The sequence below is a fragment of the Convolutriloba macropyga genome, chromosome 5 (genome assembly GCF_964194025.1).
Source record: "Convolutriloba macropyga chromosome 5, txConMacr16.3, whole genome shotgun sequence".
Classification (NCBI taxonomy): Eukaryota; Metazoa; Xenacoelomorpha; order Acoela; family Convolutidae; genus Convolutriloba; species Convolutriloba macropyga.
Genome location: NC_134472.1, coordinates 21,271,610 through 21,288,537, shown reverse-complemented (window position 1 = coordinate 21,288,537; position 16,928 = coordinate 21,271,610). Strand labels below are relative to the sequence as shown.

At 31.9% G+C, this 16,928-nt stretch overlaps 1 protein-coding gene across 1 annotated transcript; it reads right to left on the bottom strand.

Annotated features, from left to right (window-relative positions):
- Positions 1-2,031: 2,031 nt before the first annotated feature.
- Positions 2,032-9,106, bottom strand: LOC142339869 (carbohydrate sulfotransferase 11-like). Its single transcript, XM_075390188.1, has 2 exons — positions 8,715-9,106; positions 2,032-2,686 (listed from the first exon to the last, which is right to left on the bottom strand). Exons 1-2 carry the CDS (start codon positions 9,061-9,063, stop codon positions 2,055-2,057), a joined length of 981 nt encoding a protein of 326 aa, XP_075246303.1. The 5' UTR covers positions 9,064-9,106; the 3' UTR covers positions 2,032-2,054.
- Positions 9,107-16,928: the final 7,822 nt, after the last annotated feature.

The following is a 16,928-nucleotide window of genomic DNA, read 5'->3' as shown; positions in this document are numbered from 1 at the left end:
AAAATGTGGATGAACGGGATAAGAACATAATGTGCGAACGCATATTACCCAGCCTCCTTGTTGTTCCAACCCCACTTATTTGGGGAAGAACTATATACTAAAAAAAATCTTTCTTTTTTTGTTCTGTCAGTGTTGGCAGATCGAAATATTCATCGTAGAGAATCCTGAGTAGTATCACTATAAAGCTCATCAACTTGATATTGAGAATTGTTTTTGAATTGTCCTTTCTTCGAGCAGTTATCAAGGTTTAAAGTTTTATGAATATTTGATAATTGGGTGTAATTGTTTTTACGTTAAGCGTCATTGCTCTTAAATTCTGTAATTGATTTTACACCTTAATTCTGTTTTTTTTTTACATTCAAGCAAGGAATAATTTTTTTTCCCCAAAAACCGTGTTTCAAAATTTTTTCGGGAAATTTTTTCTTTTGCCTGAATTTTTTGAATGGTTCTAGTCAGATATCTTAGCCTTTGGACTCATTCCTGTGAACTTGCACTTTTTTACCATTATTCTAATATGCTTAATATTGAATTTTAAAAATATATGATTGGTGGATTTGTTTTCTATTTATTGGTTTTATCACTTTGATGCCATGAGCCGTCATAAAATTTTGTGATTTTGGGCTTTTCTTTTATCTTTATGGTTCTTTTTAGAAATCTTGTCACCTTATAACAATTTTGACAGTTCCCATTGGTTTTCAAAAGACTAATTGCTCAACAAAATGAACGTTAACAGCAAAAGATTATGGTTCTGATGGCTTCGACACCTCTTTCTGTCACTTTTCTAACGAGTGTCATTTTTCCTTTGCTAGTATTTGTTGTGATTTTATGGTTATAAGACCAATAGTGATTAATGAAAGATCTCATCGGCTTCCACTCTAGGTATAAATTAACGTGCTTATTGCTTTCTGCTAAAACTATTGTTTGTATTTATTCTGATACTTTGTGTTGATACTTCGCAAATTTAGTAATTATTGTGTGTCAGTTCGCAACGTATGATTTTTGAAGTCATTATCACAGGTCGTTGTCAGTACATTATCACAAGTCATTCTCAGTACATTATCACAATGCTGAGAGGTCCCATTGTAGTTGAAAAGTGAATGAATTCTACATATCCATTTTTTTTTCACTGAACACCATAATTTTTAATGGCTTCTACTTTTCTCTAGCCATTTTTAATTTCCTGTTTTGACCTGTAGTTGTAAATTTTTTTACGTAGTCGTAATATTTTTTTGAGTATTGAGAGAATGAGAGATCTCAAAAGCTTCTTTTTAAGAGATGGGTTAAAAACCCTATTAAATTTGGTCATGGTTTCGGTTATTTTGAGTTAAGTTGCTTTCACAATGTTTATAATTTTATGTTTTTTTCTTTATTTGTTCCTCTTCTTGTCAATTTGAAATTCAGTGTCATCAAGGAAAAGTCCCATCCGCTTTATTGTTATTTAAACTTTAAACTCTTTTTTGTCTTATGTTAAAGCAGATGTTTTATATCTTGGTCACTATGCGTTTTCCTAAAATTTTTGCAAGCGGAAAATTTTTGAGTTTCTTTTCCAGTCCCATTGATTTTCAAATGAGACCCAATAGACCATATAACTTTTCAATAACATCTTAACTGAATTATCATAAAAAGAAACTAGTCTTATTATTGGTAGGTATCATGAGATCTCTGATGCGGCATGGGATTATATATTTCATTTAGAAGTTTGGGTTTGCAACAATTTTTTTACACAAACAGCTATGTCGGTATATCTATAACCTCTCTTCATATTAGACAATTAAGTCCTAAACTTGGATGCGCGGGATCGGAATAATATGTGTGATCGCATATTACTGAGCCTCCTTGTTTGTATTTAGCAGCGAATAATTTTGTCTATTATTGAGCGGTGGCTCCTTAAGGTTTTTTAAGGTATTGATTTGGGTAAACAGAAAAGTAGTTACAGCACCCAACAAAACCTGAAACTCAAAAAATTCATCAATTTTTTGTTGTTGTTAAAGTCTCTAATTTTTACAAAGTTAACATATTTTTCAGCTCAGAGAGATCAGTCATACAAAAGGAGATCAGTTTTTTCGCCACATTCGATAGTTGCTTTTGATCTGTTCAAATTTCTGCAGAGCAGAGAAAGGGTTATATCCAAACGCAATATAGTCATGTCTATAAGCCCACAGGAATCTTTTCACAACTTGAATACTCACATTGGAAAACAACTCCGAGTCATAAACCGTTTTCTTCAGTTTTCTGTGACCTGATTTCTGATTGTTGTGATGAAAATTGACAACGTGATGCATTTCGGTTGCGTTGTTGATTATGTAATCTAAATCTTCGTTCATCGTCTCTTTTCTGCCCAGAAATTTGATTTTAAGCAAACACGGATCACATACAGATAATTGTGGTCTGAAATGTACGTTTAAATCTTTCCCTGTAGATAAAATGGAAAGGAAATTGTTCAAGGATTTGTAATATTTCAAATGTTTAGGGTTTGGTAAAACCCGGTTGAAATAAGCAGAAACAGCCCTGTCGAAAGGATCACGGGTGAACATGAAGCCAAAGTTTGGAATGCTTTTCCGGTTCAAAAAGCGATGAATTGATAGTTTTGGAACGGCACTGTCATTACTGGGATGATAATTGGGAAAGATGCTTGATTTGTTGGCATGGAATATTGGGAAAAATATTTGACCGCGTGTTGATGTACCTGAAATATGTTAAGATCAATTACTTGATTCCTTTTTTCTAAGTTTTTAGTGGCGGAAAACGTTCAAATACCATAAAAGGTGGAAAGAAAACAGAAGAATACTAGCCTATTGTATTTAAACTACTCATGTGTGAATGGATTAGTCGACCTATCAACTAAAATTTGTACAGTTTGAGGCGTAATGCTGAACAACCTTTCCAACCTTTCACATGATCCCCAATGTATGCAATTAAATAAAATAATTTTACCTTCGGCCGCGATACTAAACTCAGTTAATTATAAACAATAGAAGTCTATTTCATTGGCTTGTTGCAGAGTAGCTAAACACTAATTTGACAGTTTGGGTGTATCCAGGATGATTGTAGTGGCCTTTTTCAAACAAAACCGACAGAATCTTTCAAACAAACTGCAACCTATCTCAAATTGTGTTGCTAATTAAGTTTTTCTCTCTTCACTAAACGAAAGAAAAAATAAAGATAAAATAGATAAATATAACGATTAATCATGAAAGAACAAGGAAACTAAATTTTGCGAAGACTGTTTCAGCTTCAATTTCTCCAGAAATAAATTTTGAAATTGTTTTGCGACCAACTTTTCAATTTGATCAATGAACTTAGACATTACTGCATAGGAAACTGTTCTTATCAAATAAAATTTTAGCGTGAAACAATTGTAAACACATGTAAGAACTTGCAAAAACTGCTAAAAATTCCATCTGGCGCAATTGGTACTAATGAGTCAAAATTTTCAACAAATCTATTTCATGTCTGTTTATTTCAGTGTACCAGACAATTTATATGATTTGTGGATAGAAAAAATATTGCCAACTAAATTGTTTACCTAATTGAACGTGTCCTTCCTTTTCCCAACCCTAAGTACTAGCAATAGACGACAAGATTTCAGTTGAAACCTGTTTGATTTTCTGTTGTGACCTCTTGACGAAAAGAGAATCTTGTTGTGCTTTGTTGTGTACTTCAATTATGTTTATTTCAGCTTTTTTAAAAGGAACTGGGAACTGCTAGACCCTTTTTCTGAGCAAATCTTCACATAACAATTGTAATGAGGCAACATTAATAAGCATAAGATAGCTGGCAGGTTGTCAAAAAGTAGCTACGATAGCTTCAACGACTTGTAGTCAAAATAAAGATAACAAAAAGGCATAAAAAAAAGAAAGATTTTAACAGTTTTGCAAAACTAATGATTTCCAGGAGATTATAAAAAGACAAAAAAAATAAAAAGCTAAGACGAGACCGAAAAAATTAACAACTAAAAATAGACCTGTTCTGAAAAAAAATGGCCTCTCAGCAAATAAAATAAATGGCTAAAAGACGAAACTAAGATAAACCTTCTTTAATATTAGAATAGTCTGTTATATCTATCACCGCTGAGACTCAGCGACAGGGCAATCAGAGAGCTGAGCAGACCATCAGTGAGAATAAGAAAAAAAAAATTATTTTTCCATCTCATACATATTAACAATACACTGGCAAAATCAACAAAATTTACCGATGGAAGGGACAAACAACAAGTCACTGTGAAATTGACAAGTCTAGAATTGATGAAGCAAATTTTACACAGCGTATATAGTACAGATAGAAAATTATTAATTAACAACAACAAATATTACTAACTTAGCAGAAACCTGATATAATGCTAGAATCATTGAATCAAGCTCAGCAGCTTTTTTAACACCTTACATTCTTAGTAACAAAATGGTAAATGAGGAAAAGATAAGCTTAATAATTGGATTAAATTGCATTCCTTAAACTTTTTAAAAAACCACTTGAACCATAAATTAAAATGCGCAACATGACGCCAAGCATAGCGACATCATCAGCATTCCTACAATGTCCAGCAAATGCAGCATTCCTACAACGTCAGCATTCTTAAACCTTTACATGCTTAGTATTCAAAAGGTAAATGAGGAAAGGATAAACTGAATTATTGGTGTAATTTACCTTACTCAATCTATTATAAAAAAATCTTGGACCAATATGTAAAACGGGCAGAGCACAACGCCCAAATAAAAGCTCTTGAAACCACGTTACAGTAAGGGAACTAGTTTTATGCGCCAGTAAAAACAAAACAATTGGCGCTTCAGGTGAATTTTGGACCAGAAGCAAAAAAACACTGTGCCGGGAAGACATCTCTATGAGCTGCTTTGGGCCCCATGCAGTGATCAACTACTTCGGGTCCCAACTGTAAAACGATCATTACTTTAGTAATTAACTGGTGCGATGCATGTTGATCTCTGAAAAGAGCTACTGAGAAATCATGCTACAAACTAAATACGAATTTATATAGTTCATTGTTACAGACGAGGTACAAATTATTGAGGTGATGACAGAAGTCTGTTACTTTTTGGACTGAGCTTAAATCAATATCAGACGGAATTAAATCTTTTGCTTGTAACTTTTTGTACAATTTACAGGCCAGTAATTTTGCTCAAAAACCCTCAAATTTGTTTTTTTACCCTGGTTGAGCTATCAGATTTGATTCTGACAATCTCCTTCTCACTTCTGAATAGTGAGAAGAAAACATGTCATTACAAACAGATTCAATGTGGAGTCCGTTAAAAGCTCTTAAAACAAATTTTAGTAACTCATAGATGTGCAATTCGTAAACTGAAAGAATTGAGTGATTGGTGAAAATAACTTCACATGTATCGCTTTTCTTTCTGAAGTAGATGAACTTCAAGATCTTTTTTTTGCAGAGTAAAGACCGGTAGCAGTGGTGTATAACTACAACATGCATAAACAAGGACACCGTATTCAATAATGGGATTGATGCTTTTTTGTAGTAATCAATTAGTTGAGCCCCATGAACAAAATGTCTCAGTTTTGACACAACACCGGACTGTTTCGACACAAATTTTCTCTTACGATTGTATATGACTCAGGAAGGATATTATAGAGTCAATGGTAACACCTAGATATTTACATACCGGTTTATTTTCAATGAAAGCAGAGTTTAGAGAGAAAATTTGCGCTGAATCGCTTGTCTTATTATTAGTTCATACATTCATCTGAATTGTTTTTGATACTTTCACTACTAATTTATTGGAATTTAGCCACTCGTTAACTTTTTTAATATCTTCCTTGATATGAGCGCACTGTAGTTCAATTGCAGAAAGTTTTGGATCATCTGCAAAAGTATAGCTTCTAAATGTCTGCAAACTAGAGGCATCTCGTTTACATATATAATAAACAGAAGATGACTTAATATTGAGCCTTGTGGAACACCGCTAACAATTTCTTCCCAATCAGATGACATATTATTTAAGTTTACTTGCTGTATTCGGCTTTTTAAATACGATTTGAACCAATTAAGAGAGTTGCCTCTTATTCCATAGTTTATAATTTTCCAAATTATGGATCAGTAGATTATGATCAATACTGTCAAAACCCTTATTAAGATCAAGAAAAAAAGTTTTTACTTCGTTTGTGCTGTTGAATTTCACCTTCTCAGTGAACTCAACTAAGGCAACAACCACGCTTTGCTTAGTGCCAACCTCAAATTGTTTACAGTATAGTAACAAAATTTTTCTAGGTAGGAATAAACGCGCTTGTAAACAACTTTTTCAAATACTTTGATCCACACATTTAGTAATCATATTGGTCGGTAGTTATTTTCGTCAAGATTAGACCCAATTTTATGCATGGGTACAACTTTTTCTTTTTCAGTTCTTTCAAAAACTCACATTTGTTCATTGACAAATTTACTAGAAAAGTCAGATACCTAACAGTCACAGGTGCCGAGTTTTTGACTAGGACAGTTCTTACATCGTTATCAGAGCTTGAAAACTTATTTTTCAGATTATTGATTATTTTAGCAGTTTCACGATCTTTTGCTTGAAAGAGGATAATAAATTGTTGCCTTTTGGGGACCAGACATACAAATTCTGCATTGAGATTTTCACTAATCTCAGAACCAATATTTGCAAAGAATTTATTGAAGACCGCAGCATTATCCGGCAAAGAAGGATTTTCATATTTATTCCTGCATGACTCGAGTATTGGTATTTTTTGTTCTCATTTATTTTTACCAGTGAGCTCATTTAACATATTGTATATTTGCCGTTTATCGCTTTCAAAGGATGTGAATTTATTCCTGTAGAACATGACTTTTGTTAATCTAAAATTCTTTTCAAAGCGCAATCTGGCGTCTTTGAACTTTTCTTTAGCTCTAAAATTATAGTGTTAGTAAAGCTTTAACAGAATAAGTGATATTAAAGCAAAAAGAATTACAGGAAATAAGCAAAACTGAAAAATGGCTGATCTGATTTTTTCTGAAAGCAAGTACTATCAGATTTGGTGCAAATTTTAGATCCAATCTTAAACCTTTAAAGCGCTCATTAGAGCCAAATAAAGCAAGTATTTATGAGAATCCTCTTTAGAATAAAGTTTTTTCGCTGTAGTTTTTCTATATAGCTTTTTTTTTAGCTTTTCGAGATTTCTGAGGAACTAATTTTTTGTATTATTATTGAAATATGCTGTATCATACAACTTCCATATACGGATTTGTTTTCAACAGTTGAAATGGTATGCACAACATCACAACACATGCAAGTCTTTTGAAAAACACAATCTTTGCTACAAAAATGGATGAAATTTTGCCGCTCCAACAATTAACTAAAACTTTTGAGAATAAAATAAAATTAAATGAAACAAATTCTAATATGGTTTTCTTGAAAAACACTATTAGCAGAGTCTTTTAGAGGTTACTTTTCAAGCATAGAATTTTCGGCAAAAAACACTTAAAGCAAAAGAGGAAGGCAATTATGTGATCCAATCGAATAAAAACAATCGGAACAAGAAACGATCTCACTGCGCAAAATGGCAGGAAAACTGTAATATTTGAGTCTCAATCTTTCTTCGAGAACTGGGTAATTTTTCATTAATCAGTGCTGTTTCTGAAAAGTTTTTTTTTCAACTATAATTTTCACATGAAAAGATAAAGGTCTGCAACATTGGCTCAAAAAATTGAGCTCGTATATGCTTTCCTATTTCATTGCAATTAGCACTGTGAAATGAGTTTCTGAAATTCTCAAAGGATTGCGTAGGATATTAAGTGGAAACTCGATTAGGTGAACGGAAATTTTGCCTGCCCTAGATGAAATTTATTTGAAGTTGTGCAAATTAGCTGAAAGCTTATTAAAGCACTCAAAACCAATCCTTGTCGTGTCCCTCTAGCAATTCTTGTATATACGAGAGATTACATGTAAAAGGTAATAGTTTTGATTTTTACCTCTTTAATAAACCCATTGGTTCTACTACAACAAAGCATTTCCGGTGAAGTAACGGGGTAAAGAACTGAGAACGTGCTGCTACCGTTTTCATTAATTTAACCTTAAAATTTTAGACCCATTGGGCGCTGAAACGTTTGAGGAATATTAGAGAATTTTTCCAAACGACCACTAAATATATGCAAGATGCTCAAAAATTATGAAAAAGGAGCAACCTTGAGTGGATTTTTGTTTAAAAACTTGTAAAGACAAATATTAGGAAATTCGACTACAGTGTAGTGCCAAGTGGTTGTTGAAGTACCGCTGCTGAGTCTTTCAATTAGCCTTCACCTAATTTCCGCAAACTGTTAAGGAAAATTGTTTCATACAAAGATTGCTTTCGCCTAATCTTAGTTAGTTTTTGCTTAAAATCTAATCCCCACTGATGTAGTATTTTTTAATATTTATGGCGAAACTGAGAGCAGCAAAAAAATCTACATTTGAATCACTTCTCTATTAACCATCAAAACATGTTTAAAATTTTTGTAGGTTTATTTTCTTGAAACAAACCAGCAAATAAGATTATAATCAAAAGTTCAAAGATACTTGAAACAAAAACATGTTAGCTACAAATCATCCCAGCATTCATTGCTGATTTTAATTATAAATCAAAAAATTTAGTTTAGCAAAACAAATGATCCCATTTTCTATTTAAAGGGATACACAGTCGTTTTTTTTTATTTGACCGTTGGAACTGTCAACTCATGTAAATCAACAATTGATGTTAATTGATCTGACACCTACCTGTTTTTGCCATTCGACATTCAAAAGCTCCAAACTTTCTGAATAAAGTCACCTGCTTGACCAAATTTGGATCTCTCTCGAATTTATAGTTCAGCTCTTTATAGAGCGCAGAATTACAAAACTTGTCAATCGTGTCTAGTCGTATGTTCTGCCTTTGTTCCACCGAAATCAGATTTGCTTCATCTTCGAATGGTTGTTTATTTTGGCCAAACCAACTTTCTAATAAAAAATCAACATTTCTGTCCTCATTTGTTTCTGTTGAATTACCGATCGAGTCATTTGAGTGAATATTCGAGAAAGAGTTTCCACTTAATGTTATTACGAGCCTGTTTCTCCTGAGTAATACCATCAAGCTATACAAAGTGGTAAATATGGAAATCAAATTGAAACTCTTCAGGTACCATTTCTGCCTGCGCATTATTGCCTGGCGTAGTAACTTCAATTGATCGAAAACGCTTCCCACATCGAACTTTGTACAAAGTAGAATTTCAGAACAAAATCAGTATCCGGATTTTCCATGGAAGGCTTAATAAATTTAGCGGCCGGTAGTTGATTGCTAAAAAAATAATCACAAAATTTTAGCATTAGGCAGATCTGATTATTTCGAAAACCTTCGAATTAGCTTTTTCGTATTGGGCCTACTTAATATTGATATTTATTATAAATAAATAAATGTTGCCATAGAGTAATGTTAAATAATCCCTAAAACCTTTGGTAATAAAACAGGAAAATTGGCACAAAGCATCATATGTTCTATTGTTTTTCTAAAGTCATTGTTTATCACAGCAGCAACTCATTTGCGCTTTACAGTAAACAAGGACAAAATGAGTCAGAGTCTTTGAAGTAATAGTTGAAAGGTTATATTACAAAATTTATCGAACTAATTCAGTTATTTGAGGCATCACGTACAGGATATTAAAATGGTGGCAAAATGCTGTCAGGTAGATCATTTAAATGCAGAGTTCAGTAAAAAAAAATATATCACTTTGTTTCCCTCCTTTTACTACATACAAACCTATTGTTTGGTCTTTCTAGTGCTAAACTGTAGAGCCAAGTTTTGATTCCCGAAATTGAAAAAAAAAGACAATTTTCAAGCTAATAATAAAAACCGAATAACGTCGGGTGAATTTCTCTCGAACGACAAGCGGGGTAATTTATTTCAGGGGTGTAGCTTAAAAATTCTTTTATGGCTGCAAAAACTCTGGCCTCATAGAGGTTCGAACTCACGCCCCCTAGGATACCAGTCTGACATCTTAACCAATAAGCTACAACGGCTTTGCTCCTGAACAGCTCAAAATCGCTTTTATATCAGCAACAATGAGAGAGAGAGAGCAATTTAGACGAATCAACAACGAAGAGGTGAAGCGCGAAAAAGTCATTTGAGAAGTCGAAGAATGTTCTAGAACAAAAGCGCAAAATAAGTCAAGAAAATTTTGCATAAAGACCAACACGTTTACAATATTTGCTTCAAACTTCGTTCGAGAGAAATTAAAAAGAAGGGAGTCCTAGCCTTTTTTAAAGAAACCTAATGGTAGAAAGCTTAGTACCACAAGCTAGAGAAAGTTTTCCTACATTCTGCAGTTATTCAAAAGCCTAAAAGTGCACGCTTCAAGCAAGGTTACGTCATTCTTCGAAGTCAGTTCAAAATTCTGGCTGAAAAACTCTACAGGAACACTACAGGAGGGGACATAAGTGTCTTCCCGGGCAAACTACAGGGGGGGACATAAGTGTCTTCCCGTGAACACTACAGGGGGGGACATAAGTGTCTTCCCGGGCAAACTACAGGGGGGACACTTAAATTTTTTTTTGAGTTTTTTCGACTTTTATGCATGAAATCAACACTGGCAAAGACAGTCTAATAATTCTTGCTGCCTGTCTAAAGGCTGTGTCTGTTTTGCCTTTGAATAACGTAACAGATACGCTATTTTCGCTTAGAAACATAATTCCTAAATGTCTCTTCAGGCGGGTATTAACCAAAACTTGAATATGAGAACTTGAATATGCGGGTTATCCCAGAGAGTAAGGGACTAACACTTTGCTTTGCTTTGCTTTGCGTCAACACCGAGCGGGGAATTTTTCAGTTTAATTATTGCAAATAAACTAACATTTAAACTTTGTCAGAATAGTCACTAAAGAAATTTAAAATCCTTACTTTAATTTGTTTGCTTTGATCGGAAATCTTCCACTGTTTCTTTTTTCGGGCGGCAGAATTTATAAAGGGACTATTAGCAATCATTACAATCTTTCCAACAATGGCGTCAAAGTCATCCAGATGGACATTTATAGTATGCATTTTCTTAATTTTTTTTCCTGCGCTGTAGCAAAACTCATATCCAGTGGCTGCAAATTACTCATATGGGCGCCATTAAACAATGTCGTGTTAGAGCAAGAAAATGTTTGAGGTGCTGGTAGAACCACGCAAGGAGAGAATAAGCGATCCAGAAGGTCAACTGAGACGAGTGGCGGGAGAATTGAATGGTGAACAAATACGAGTGGTCAAAAACAGTTGATAATTTGCTATATAAGTATTATATTAAAAAAACTCACAACTGTCTGTGAAAAGAAAATTTTTACTCTTCTACAGAACTTTTATATATGAGTAATGACTTTCTACCAAATACTAACCTTTTTTACTATAAGACTATCAAGACAAAAATTAATCATAACTGATTGATAAGGGAGAATTTCACACTTCTATTGATTTCTGCAAATAAAACTTGACATATCACGAATTGAAAACCTTTTTCGCCATTAGGCCATCATACCAAAACTTATCCACAACTAATTGAAAAATGAAAATTTTTACACTGCTACTGCAGTTCTTCACAAGAAAATAGACTTTTTACCAATTAAAAACCTTTTTTTTAATATATGGTTAAAAAAATAAAAGTTTTTTATAACTACTTAAGTGGTGAGAATTTTGCACTTATACTGAATTCCTACATATAAAAATTGACTTTTTACCAAATAAAAACCTTTTTTTACTATATGGTCAATAAAACAAAAGACTTTTATAACTACTTGAGTAGTAAGATTTTACACTTTTACTGAACTCCTACATATGAAAATTGAATTTCTACTATTTAACAACCTTTTTATAATATATGGTGCAAAAAAAGTTTTCTTAACTACTTAAGTAGTGAGATTTTTACACTTTTACTGAAATCCTACATATGAAACTTGACTTTCTACCATTGAAAAACCTTTTTTTACTATATAGTGAATAAAATAAAATTTTGTTTTAACTACTTAAGTAGTGAGAATTTTGCACTTTTACAGAAATCCTACATATGAAAATTGACTTTTTACCAATTAAAAACCTTTTTTTTTACTATATGGTGAATAAAACAAATTTTTAATAACTACCTAAGTAGTGAGAGTTTTGCACTTTTACAGAATTCCTGCATATGAAAATAGACTTTTTGCCAATTAAAAACCATTTTTTACTATATGGTCAATGAAATAAAAGCTTTTATAACTATTAAATTAGTGCGAACTTTCCACTTTTAAAGAATTCCTACATATGGAAATTGACTTTTCACTAATTAAAAACCCTTCTCTACTATATGAATATCAAAACAAAAAAACTGTTCTACTGCATTTCTGCATATAGACATTGGCTTTTTACCAATTGAAAAACTATTTTCTACTATAAGACCATTGAAACAGAAGTTAATGACAATTGATTGAAGAGCGAGGACTCTGCACTTCTACTTAACTTTTGCGAATTAAATAATCAATTAAGAACCTTTTTCTACTATAGAACCATCAGGGCTAAGGTAAAACATAACTGATGTAGAAGTGAAAATGTATTAATTCTACTGAAATTCTGCAAAACAATTGGAACTTTCACTGATAGGAAAATTTTTCCGCCTGATGACCATCAAAAAAAAATTTACATATAATGGATTAAAATGAGATTTTTTACACTTACTCTGAACTTCTTAATTTAAATATAGGTTTTTTAGCAATTAAGAACTTATTTCTACCCTGCAACAATTAAAACAAAGAGTTGTTTTTTAACTCAGCGAGAGAAGAAAGTTTAGCACTTTTCTGAACTTCAACAAAAATTGACTTTCAAACAATTAAATATTTTTTTCTACTATATGACTATTAGAACAAAGGTTAATCGTAACTGATTGGGAATTGTAAGTTTTACACTTATTCTGAATTTGTGCTTATAAAACAAGGTTTTCACTAAATAAACGACTTTTTCATCTATACGACCATTAGAACAAAAAACTGATTACCAAAACTGAATTATTCACTGTTATCGTTTTTCAACAAAAAGCAACTTTCTACCGATTACACACTTATTTTGTTGAGGCCTTTAACACAAATTTTTTCAAAACTAATTGCACATTGACAATTTTTACCAATACTGACTTTTTGCATTTGAAAACGGATTTCTTTTTTGGTGAAAACATTTTTCCTTAGTTAAAAAATAAAAAAAAGTTGAACTGTTTGTCTCAATACAAAAAGTTCTAACTTGGCAGTTTTGTTTATTTAAAACATAAAAAAATGACTTCTTACTGTTCAGAAACCTTTTGGTGCTATATCTCCAATTAAACTTAAAGTTTGTCTATTCAACTAAGTTGCTAAAGGTAACTAAGTTAAGTTTAGAGATCCGTTTGGTGATATTTTCGTTAAAGCAAAAAGCTGATTACGGAAAAAGAGATAATTTAGCAGTTTTTTCTTTTTTTGCTTTGTCTTAGACAAAAACGGTTTTCTACTCTATGAACATTCAAACCAAAGTTTTTCTAAATGATTCCGAAATAAAAAAAATTTACACTTCAATTGAACTTCTACTTCATAGGTAACTCTTTATCGTGTTTATAACTTTTGTTTATTAGATGACATTTGCTAATTTCTCACATTGGAAAGTGATTAGTTTCGCCGTTCAGAAAAACGTTTTTCTGTTTTATGTCCCTTCCAACGAAGACTTATTTTGACAAGAAAAAGGGGAATTTTGTACTTGTACTTAATTACTGAATTCCTGTATAAAATTTCGACATTTAACCGTTTTAAAACCCTTTACTACAACATAATTAATATTACTTAAAAGTTCTTCAATTGATTAAAAAATGGGACCACTACACTTGTGCCGATTTGCTACATACTAACCCGGACTTTTAATTGTCGAAAGGTATTTCTGTACAACACAATCATTGAAACAAAAGCTTTTTAACTAATTATGGGAGCAAAGCGCATTTCAATATATTGTCTGCATATGAAATTTGACTGTTAACCCTTTGAAGAAGTTTTTCTACTATATGATTAAAAAACTGCTAGTTCTTAATCACTGATTACGCAGTAATTATTTTGTACTTCAATTGAGTTTTGTCATATGATATATCACTTTTAGCGTTAAAACACATATTTTTACTAAGTGGTCAGTATTCCAGAATTTTTGTCTAACTGATTGCGAATGAGAATTTTGCATTTCCACACTATATTTTCCTTGCAAATGTGACTCTTTAAGGGTTGAATAATGTTTTTATTAAATGAGTGACAGAAGAAGTACTTCGTATATCTGATTAAGAAGTGAAGAAAATGCCTTTCTGTTGAGTTTCCATTTTTGGAGATAAAACTGTCGCAGTCAAAAAACCTTTAACCAATACTTGATCATTTTTAGCAAAGTTTACTTCCTAATTTATTGAAAATATGGAAAATTGCAGTTCTTAATTTACTCTATAAATGAATCTTAAATACTAAAGTCTGAAAAGCTCTTTGTATTGCATATTTGTTGGACTAAAGGCTCTCATAACTGATAAATTGAGATTTTCTCATTTCTTATTATATAAAGTTGGGTCTTTACTACTGAAAATACTTTTTTCATCTACATGGTAATAAAATGACTGGTTGGTGAATACAAATTATTATTTTCAGTGATATTCTCCCTATTGGAAGAGACATTTAACCCTCATTAATTTTTTTTTCATATTAATGACGATTCGAACAAATTTTCCTATTCTGACTACCTGAAAAGTAAGATATCACTGGTTAACTGATATCTTCTTAGAGGTTTGACTTTTTACTTTCATATATACTTTTTTGTTTTGGTTACTTGTCTAATTCAACAAAACGTTCTTCAAACTCAACAATAAATGAGAATTTCATAGTTGTATTAAGTCTCTCCATATGGAAAACGAATTTTAAGCGTTCAAACAACAATTTATATCAACCTAATTTTCATACATCAAAGACTTGAGTTTTCAAACGCTTTTTTAAATAATTTACTTACATAATCTTTAGAACAGAAGTATTTTCGAATTGCTTGAGAAGTTAGATTTTTGCACCTCCACTTGAAAACTACAAAAACGAAGATGATTTTTAACGTTTAAGTACACTTTTACCTACAATTGGTTAACCAATCGAAATTCGAATTGCTGAAGCTTAGTTTTTGAAATTGACGACAAAAGTCTTCAAGTGTATTTATCGAAACCACAATTTTCGATATCAGATAATTCTCATTAAGAAATAAATGATTGAATAAAAAGTAAATGGTTTTTATATTGAAATTAATTTTAATTGGGGCTAAGTTCAAAACTTACATTTTCACGTTGCAGCTTGGTCTACTTATTGCAGATGATTCAGTTGGCGAATTGATAAGGATAAAGATGAACGCTAAAACCCACAACGATGCGCAAATTTAATTATAAACTGGAAGTAACAGAGTAACCTCGCAAGAATAAGTGCACGGCAGTCGCAATTGTCATTTTACAAAGTTTTTTGTGTCAAAAGAGGGTGTCATTGTCACATGGACAAAACATAAGTATCTCTCTTGTAAAGATTTACCATACAATTCTTCCACATTTTTGTGGCGCATATATGAATTCAGTTGCATCCTCATCCTCGGGTGCTGTCACATTGTTTGACGATTTTATTTTTTTCATTTGCAATTTTGAATTGTTCTATAACGATAGGTAAGATTTGTTGCTGTGTATATTGTAAGACAATCTAGCGGTTTTTGTTTTGAAAGTGATCAACAAAATTACACTGTCAGAATATGGGGGTTAAGACTGTTCACATTTTCTTACTTCAGTACACTAATAAATATCTGGACAATTTTTCAAACCTATCCAAAGTAGAACTCGTTGCTACAGACATAATTTTTTTTTGTACAAACAAAACCAAATTAATAGCTATTATTTCAATTACGTACACTTTTTTGTACGTGTCGAATGTTTTAGATAATTTTACGTACTTCAGACCAGAGGGAAAGTATTTATGACTGTATAATCAATTCTGTCTCAAATACAAAAAAGTTATTTTCGACTGTATTGCAATGTAATGATGCCAAGAAAAAATACAATTTATTTCAAATTATTACGTGATATGCAGTTTGCCATATTTTGGTCTTTAGACACAAAGAGTGATTACAATTAATTTTCCAAAAATTGTCAAAGAAAATGATCTAGGTTTCAGCGCTATGACTGTTGTTTAAAAAAATAACACTAATTATTTTGCCATGAAACTGCGTGAAAAACGGAATTATAGTGTTCGATGGTATAAAGAAACAAAAGCTCTCCTCGTTCAGGTATGAACTCATCAACCGAATTTCAACATGAACAAGAGGTGTATACTTTTCAAAACAACTTTCAACTTTCTTTTCTTTCAACTTTCAACTTTTCTTTATACCATCGAACACTATAATTCCGTTTTTCACGCAGTTTCATGGCAAAATAATTAGTGTTATTTTTTAAACAACAGTCATAGCGCTGAAACCTAGATCATTTTCTTTGACAATTTTTGGAGAATTAATTGTAATCACTCTTTGTGTCTAAAGACCAAAATATGGCAAACTGCATATCACGTAAAAATTTGAAATAAATTGTATTTTTTCTTGGCATCATTACATTGCAATACAGTCGAAAATAACTTTTTCGTATTTGAGACAGAATTGATTATACAGTCATAAATACTTTCCTTCTGGTCTGTAGTACGTAAAATTATCTAAAACATTCAACACGTACAAAAAAGTGTACGTAATTGAAATAATAGCTTTTAATTTGGTTTTGTTTGTACAAAAAAAAATTATGTCTGTAGCAACGAGTTCTACTTTGGATAGGTTTGAAATATTGTCCAGATATTTATTAGTGTACTGAAGTAAGAAAATGTGAACAGTCTTAACCCCAATATTCTGACAGTGTAATTTTGTTGATCACTTTCAAAACAAAAACCGCTAGATTGTCTTACAATATACACAGCAAC